The sequence below is a fragment of the Acyrthosiphon pisum genome, chromosome A1, assembly GCF_005508785.2.
Source record: "Acyrthosiphon pisum isolate AL4f chromosome A1, pea_aphid_22Mar2018_4r6ur, whole genome shotgun sequence".
Taxonomy (NCBI): domain Eukaryota; kingdom Metazoa; phylum Arthropoda; class Insecta; order Hemiptera; family Aphididae; genus Acyrthosiphon; species Acyrthosiphon pisum.
In genome coordinates, this window is record NC_042494.1 from 67,052,924 (window position 1) to 67,062,025 (window position 9,102).

General features: G+C 26.3%; 1 protein-coding gene across 1 annotated transcript in view; it reads left to right on the plus strand.

The window, feature by feature from the left end:
- Positions 1-6,323: 6,323 nt before the first annotated feature.
- LOC100160920 (fatty acid synthase) overlaps positions 6,324-9,102 on the plus strand; it is an 18,258-nt gene continuing 15,479 nt past the window's right edge. The window contains exon 1 of the mRNA XM_001949595.5: positions 6,324-6,659. Within this exon, the coding sequence (XP_001949630.2) occupies positions 6,494-6,659 (166 nt within the window). The 5' untranslated portion in view covers positions 6,324-6,493. The remainder of the gene's footprint in view (positions 6,660-9,102) is intronic.

Below are 9,102 nucleotides of genomic sequence, written 5' to 3' on the forward strand. Positions count from 1 at the left end.
ATCTTTGTTTTACCATCGCAACCAAAATCATAGATATTAATATATTATACATTATATTTTCTAGGACACTAGGATAATAGGACCTTGAAGTTAGAACATATATTTTCCAAATTCATAAATATTATTATATATTTATCTATAATAAGGATTAAGGATGTTTCAAGTACCCGGCACTCGGCAGTTATATTATTCGATGTCTGAGTACCCATTCGATTTCATACTCTGTTCTTACTCGATACTCCGCGTATATTAAAAAATGTGGACCCGGCCTATGACTATTACACGATTGAGCATGAACTGTATGGCATAAATCAGTAATCACCAATTTGACGATACGATTGATCAAATTTGTCGACGTAGCAAAGGATATAGAAATAGACTCAATGGGGGACAAGTTAATGAAAATAATTAACTGTGGCAAGTTAAGTTAATTTAATTAAATTGCCTTCAGTTAAATAAAAAGTTAACAAAATAAAAAAATTTAGTGATTTATCTGTGTATTTTGTCAAAATTTGAACTTTAAATGCTTATAAAAAAAAACTGTGACTAAGGATTTTTAATATTTATCAAATTCCATTGTAACAATATAGTAGGAGCCTTCTATTAAATTTTCAAGCATTTTTACTCAACAAATAAAGTTTTATTAACATTCATAGAAAAAAAAACTAATAAATAGGAAACTGAATATGTCCCTAAACAGTTCAAAACAAATCAAAATATTTTGAAAATTGTATCGTGTATAGAAAATTCAAATGTAAATAACCAATGAAAATTGTATGTATCTACAGTTTGTTTAAAGTTTCACCAAAAACCAAAGTCAATTTTGTTAAAAATCGATTTTCCGTAAAAATTCCCGTTTTTCTTTAATATTTCTTTTGTTTTTTAGTTCCCCAATGCACCAACAATATTCACTTTCCCATCGAACAAGATACTGAAGTTTAAGACTGAAGCATTATTTCGACTACTTATCGTGTACCTACACAGATACAAAAAAAAAACCCACATCATTGTAAAATCAATACATTCATTGCTCCACTCAGAATCTAAAATATTGAAGTTGAAAATAAATGCATGTATAGGTACTGTACTATAAACCGCGTACTCATACAGTTATACACGCAAAAAGAAAAAAAAACGCATCCCCCCCCCCCCAAAAAAAAAAAGTAATAATAGTTCCATTTTGCTACCAGTAAATATAAGTTGAAGATTTAAGCATTTGTATTGCTCCTAATGATAATGACAAAAAATAATACAATCATCATCATTGTAATACCAATACAGCGTTTCACTCAGAATCTAAAACAAAAAATTACCAGTGATCACAAACCTATCTATCTGACAAGATACACGTATGTGAATTATTATTTGTTATAATTTAAAAAAAAAATGTAAAAAATGACATTTGCCGGTCGTTAAATAAAAATAATGTTCGTTATAAATATAGTGTTACGTAATGCATTGGTTCGATAGTGCCGAACTCTCGCTTACATAATTGTTTTATATTTCTGATATACCGATTACTGATAACTTACTATTTTTTTTTCTTTAAAGGTTGTATGAAAAAAACTAGAATTTAATAATATTTTTTGACGTAGAACTATGTTTTAAAATAACATAGTTTACAACATACAATATATAATATTATATGGACATATTATACTATGATATAAATCGTTACCCGAACAAGAATAATATAAATTAAATATTTTAATATAACCTATATATTTTAGGTTCCTATATATTGTATAATATGTATTGGGTATGTGCAAAGGTGGGCAAGTTAATGATAATAATTAACTCAAGTTAAGTTAAGTTAAGAAGACATAAGATCGATAAATTAAAAGTTAATATAGAAAAAAATATTAACTTAACTCAGTTTAAAAAAAGTTAATCAATGTTTTTTTAATTAGTATGTAAATCACAGAAATAGTTAATGTGTCTTTCTAATTTCTAATTTATATATTATAAAAACTATTTTATTGAACTATTTTAATAATTTACACTGTATACTGTTTTACTTTTACTTTCCTATTATTTACTAATTTAAACTATACTCATATCAAATTAATAATTTAACAAATATATTTTTTTATATCGGATAGCGATTGAATGTTATAATACGTTAACATGAATACATGACCTTCATATATATTATAAGTTATATTACATTAAAACATAACAATTGTCAATTTGTAATTTAAAATTATTAATTTTATTAAAAACATTTATAATTTCAACTCGCATAATATATACCTAATTTACAACTTAATAAAATATATAAATATACACAAAATTATGTTATCAAGATAAAGAACAGAAATAATTGTGTTTTTGTATTGGAATATTTTTATTTTATTTTAATCAGTTATATATATTTTAGAATGAAAACGAATGTGTAAACAATACAAAGCAAAGCAATAGAAATCGACAACTGTTTTGTTATCTGATAAACGCAAAAAAAAAAAATAATTATAATTATAACATAAATATCGTCAATGGAAACCAGTTAAAAACAACATCTCTATGGCAATTTTTCAACAGTTATGTACCTACCTACTGATTATTTGTAAAAATAAACGCTGAAAAACATTCAAAAAGAAATTTTTACATTGAAATTGGGAAAACATTTGTGAAAGCAAGTAACATGTTTAGGTACACATTTTTTCAGTCACCAAAAATGAATACAACATTTGGGTTGATTATATTTTTTTAAATAATACCACGTTTGGGCACCAATACGTTTAGGAAGGTACACATTTTTTCTGTTTTATTTTTTAGAGTCTAATAGCGTTACCCAGGAGACACCACGGGGAGGTTGGCTCTTAATTGTTTCCCAATTTTTTATTTTTGCAACTAATTTAAAAATATATTTTATATTACATAACATTATATTAAATCATTGGGTCATTACAAAAATACTAAATTTATTTAATTTAAAAATCATATTTTATTTTATTTACTGCTATCGTATTTATTATAAATTTTTTTTTCCCGACATCATAGACCGACGTCATAAATATTTCCTAATATAATTCTCAAGATTAAATTCATTATTTTTTATTTTTTAACGTATTCATGTTAATTTACAGTTACGTTTAGTTTATGTATGAAAAAAAATGTTGCTCGCGTCTTTGTTTATTCTAAACTCAATATATATAAAATTACCAATTATAATGCACTTTTTACCATGATTGGTTTCAAAAACTTCAGCAATAGTTATTTACATTTATGATTCTTACTGTTCAGTTAGTAAAAACGAATCAAACTGAGATACTGAGTCTGAGTGATTGATACAGGTGTAATAAAGATATATTGTCTAATATTGCATACCTATGTAGTATGTATTATGTTTACCCAAACGTTCTCTGATGAGACTGATTTACTACGTAAAATTAAAAAATACCTTTTATTCTATGTGTTTAAACGTTGTATTTATTTGTACCCAAAGTTGTTTGGTTTTTAGGTCCATTTTCGATGTACTGAAACGTCCATCAGCCCCCCCCCCCCATTTCCCCCTATGGCTACGCCACTAAATTATTAAAAGAAATTGTGTATATAAAATATTAAAATATAATAATAAATGTAAAAGTTTCAAATCCACACGAAGAATATTTTTAACCAATAAAATAACCAATATTATTATTCTTCGTTTAAATTTATAATTTCGCCCAAATTTTGAATTTAAAATTCAAATATCTTCAACAAAAAAGTGGGTAATGCTCTGCTGTACATTAGGTGACTGAAGTCACTGTAGTGGATGTGTTAAATTTCAATTATATTATATTTTTTGTATACGAAAAACGATTCTGAGAGATGAGAAGCTGTCAGCCTATAATATTACTAAGTATATTTTATTGATTAAAGTGTTTTACTATTAGGTATTAGTACTACAACAATAGGTGAAATTCTTTTTTGTCAAAAAAATTGCATTTAAAAATGTCATTATGTGTATAAAATATAATAATATTTTGAAAAGCTTTAGGTACTCAGAAATAATATAGAATGTCAAATGTCAATAAAACTGTATTCTTTGGGTCAAAAAGCTTGAACATTTAATAAGAGGCTCCTAATATATTGTTACAATTACAGTTGAAAAATATTAGAATTGCATGGTCACAACTTTTTGTTATAAGTATTTAAAGTTCAAATTTTGACAAAATACGTAAAAATCACGAAAATGTGCATATTATTTTGAGTTAGAAATTCATAAAAATTGTTCTTTTTAAATCTAAGATTTAAAAATTTAGTACAAGATTCCTCATAAGTTCGTCTATATTTATAATTACAATTTTACCGGAAAGTCAAATTAAATTTTTATGAGCGTTTGAAGTTCAAATTTTTATAATATTGGATATTCACTGGATTTCTCATGTAGCAATTTTCTTATTTTGTTGTAATTCAAAAACGAATAATATATTATGTATATATACATTGCTCTAATCAGTCTAATCAGAATCAAAAAATAACTCATACAATTTTTCAAATTTTTATATCACCTTTTATTACGTCAGCACCACATATTTTTTCCTTTCGTCTACATAATATCGAATTTGAAAAAACGAAGAGACTTATGCTACAAAGTGGTACAAATGAGGTACAAGCGATTGGCACACCATCATGATAGTTACGTTTCTAAATTGCTCGTGTGGTGATGAGGGGAGGCTGGAGATATTTTACCATTATATCCCAGACAGCAATTTTTTGTTTAATAATATTATTATAACATTATAATAACGAATAATATTAGTATAACGTTATTATAATACTATTATAATATTATTATTACAAAATGCTGTCTGGGATCCGTATAGGTACAAAAAACGTTGGATGTTTTTAAAATATTAAGTTTTAATAAATTACATACAAAATATCAGCAGAGAAAAAGTTTTGAAATTTTTAAATGTATAATGTTGTGATGTTAAGGTGGAGCTAAGGACTCGAATTAGTCAAATGATTTTTTGTAATTCGATATAGTGCCAGGCAACTATAGAGTTTTGGGACCGATCGAGCCAAATAGAAATTTATACTAAATAATGACACAAGAAAAGGGCAAAGGTGTGCATTAACTTGTTAAAAAGTTATTTTTTTTAGTGTTTTAACTTAACTAGTTAATTATTTTTGTGTTTAATTTATTAACTTATTCAGTTAAGACTGTTATTGTTGTAATTTAACATTTTATAGTTAATTATCAATATCATGCAGTTAAGTTAATTTTCTTTTCGTGTCATGCGGAATCAACTAAATAATATATTATATATAGTATACTGATTCGATGACTCTTTTTCGATTTTGGTAATTTTTTTTTTCTAATTATATATTATAATAATACAATTTTTTACAGTGGTAAACGTTTTGGTAAATGTTTGTGTAAATGAAAATACTTGGGCAATTTATAACTTAAAATTATTGTAAATTGAAAAAACTTTTTTAACTGAGTTCACTAATCTCAACTTTAAACTTATCAAGTTAAAATTTTTTTGTTAATTTTTAACTTAACTGAAGGCAAATTAATTTAATTAACTTAACTTTCCACAGTTAATTATTTTGATTAACTTCCCCACCTTTGGAAAAGGGAGGGGCTGGGTACACAGATGGCATTTTTTTTAAAGAAATAGTTCTGCAGTTGAAGATCTTCTTTTAACAAGAATTACTATTAAAATACATATAGGTATTTTATAAGCCAATTTTAATCATCTAGAAAAATCCTTAAGATAAAATATGTGGTCTAAAATCATAATTATTAATAATTTTGGTATGTACCAGGTACATTGTACCTACTATTATTTTCGATATATTTACACAGAGTTAGTTGTTTAAAGTTAAATTATTCATATAAGAAAAACCATTTAATAAACTCCGCTTATATATATATCTATATATCGTATACGTATTAACTTGCATTGAAAAATATTCCGTTAAAAAACGTTAAAATATTACGTGGTATACACCGTGAGACGTATACCTGACCATTAGCTAATTCCGTACAATATTTTAACATTTTAAGAATAAAATATTATTATTATTTGTTATAGGGCATATTATTATTATAATATAGGTTATAGGTACCTCGTACCTAAATATAATCGTTTTGAATCTGCAGTGGTCATATAATGCGTAACACTAAACACCGCATTATAGCTATAGATGATGACACTATATACATTGCCGTTATCACAGTTTATCAGTGGTTGTCATTTAGGTAACTAAAAAAAAAATTTTAAATTATAAATAAATCGATAAAAAAAAAAAATGGAACATATTGGATAACAAAATAATATGTTCTTCAACCGTCTCTCATGCGGTATTTAAACGCATCACCTTAGGTTATTTCGATTTCTAGTTGCGTGTCACTGTGTGATAGCAATAATAATATATAATATCGACACATCGACTTACCAACTAATACAAAATACAACCGTGAGCCGTACGTGGTTCATTCCCGAGACATTGTCAACATTCGATTATTTCCGTTGTCTTCCCTGCACGAACGCGAATGATGGCGCCGAACGCAGAAAGCCAGAAGTACTATAAAGACGATGATATCGTGATTTCCGGTATCTCTGGCCGCTTCCCGAATTGCGAGACATTCGAAGAGTTCAAAGAAAAACTGTTCGACGGCACGGACATACTTGACAAAGAACAGAGCAGGTGGCCAGCTGGTAAGTTATTATATTATAATCTATCGCAAATTCGATAACACATAATTAATAACTATTTCGCTTTTGTTACTTGAATTATTATTAATAATAGTAATTATTTAGATAAATAAATAGGTAATAACACCCCGAGGGGGTAAAACTATACAGTCGGTATGTACAAAAAAAAATTATACATATTTAATTATTTAAACTATATAATATTATACAAAATATTAGGTATAGGTATAGGTACAGGTTTATAATTTAGACCAAGAATCGAAAAAAAAATGTTCACCTTTATTACACACCGCAGGTAATTAGATAAATAATGTCTAGTTCAGGGCTTGTAACCGAAAATATTTTTTCCGATTTCGATTACGATTTCGGTTATCGGTTTTTTTCCCCATTTCATTTTTGGTTTTTAATATAGGTTTTAATTTTATCCTATTTAAATTTCAGTTTTCATTACCGGTATTGATTTTTTGTTTTCAGTTTCGATATCGATTTTTGTTTTTAATGGTTTTAACATCTATTCAAAATCGGTATCCAATATTGGTTTAGAGTACTACGTTAGTATGATATTATTATAATGACCATTGACCAAGGCATGAAACCGAAAATATTATTTTCTATTTCGATTTCGTTTTTTATCTTCATCTTCTACAGTTCTACCTAAATACTCAAATATAAATGAAACTTTTTACTATAATTATAATTTTAGATTCTCAGCGGACTGATGAATGTAATGATTTTAGAATAATGTGTGTGTGTTTTTTTTTGTGTCTGTAATCTGTATACACGATAAGTAGGTAGTCGAAATAATGATTTGATTTTCAACTTCAGTATCTAGTTGGTGCAATGGGGAGGCTTAAATTTCCAGTAGTTTCAAAATCATAAGGGAAAAAATAAGGAAAACGGGAATTATTACGTAAAATCGGGTTTCGACAAAATCGATTTTCACTGAACGTTTATATTAGTATTTACTATTTTCTATATAACATACAATTTTAAAATTATTTGACTCATGTTGAGCAATAAATAGGCATCTGACATTTTCAATTATCATTATTATTTTTTTTATTATTAATGTCGATAAAAAAATGTTTGCATGGTCAAAAATCTTGAACATTTTTGATAAGTTTTTGTTAGTGGAAATAAAAAAAAGTTGAGCAAAATCCACAATAGTTTTTTATGAGGGTCTGAAGTTAGAATTTTGACAAAACATTAATACGAACATATTTCCAAATTATTTTGAGTTGTAAATTTATAAAAACATTTTTTTTTTTTTATACAGAGTGTATCTTATGTCATTATACGCAGGGTTTTTTAACGATTATGGATCGATGACATAGAATTTAGTTAAAACGAAAAAAGACGTGTTTCTTTATTTTTAACAGGCAATTTTTTATAACAATTTCAAAATTTTGAAACACGCAGGGGTACCAAAAGCAAAATAAACTTTATTTTTTCAAACAGAAACTACTATATTTTTTAATGAATTCTGGAAAAACTTTTTTTTCTGAAAACTTTGATAGTCAAATCATTAATTTTGGTTTTCTAGTTTATTAACTATGGTCCTCTAAAGCTTAGTAAAATTTGCATTAATACTTTTAATTTAAATAATTGATATAGGTTTAATTTACAAGAACTAAATAATTTTTTTTTATACCTAACTACCTTTTTATAAACTTAAGTAGTAGTCAGTAATCTAATGACACCCTCAAAAAAAAAAAAAACATAAACAAAATTGTTGGCAAACACAATCATCAAATCAGTATTATTATTTTAATTTGTTGTATAGGTAATCGTAATTAATTACTTCACAGTTACTTTTCTTACAAGTTGCAATAGGTATGTATGGAGGTTAAAAAATATGTGTAAAGAAAAAAGTGCAAAGATTTGTAGTGCGCTTCTCGTAGTGGGATAAAATTGAAATTTGAACCATATAGGTTCCCTATATTGGTAGGTATTGCATGTTAAGTGTGAATTAAGAAGTTGAAATTCATAACCTTTCTTATTTTTTAGTTTTGGACATATTTTACATTTTATTTCGTTACTTAAATTCCAATCATACTTTTTTTACAATATCATTAATTTGGATTCTTTATTAGATGGCTAAGGACTAAGGTAATATACCTAATAGTATTTGATTCTTGTTATAATAATATTGGAAATCACGTTTTTTTTTTATTTTTTATTGTGTCTGTCATCACCTTTTAGGACAGTAAAAGTGCTTGGATTTTCTTCAACAGAACCTTTTCTGATAGGAAAGTGAATCTAGTTGGTACTTTGGGGGGTCAAAAGTAAAATTTTTCCAATAGTTTTCAAAAGCGCCGTGAAAAACAAAAGGAAAATTAAGGAAAAACGGGAATTTTTACGCAAAATCTGTTTTCGAGAAAATTGATTTTGGTTTTTGGTGTTACTTTAAAACGAATGACTGTAGATACATGAAATTTTCACTGGT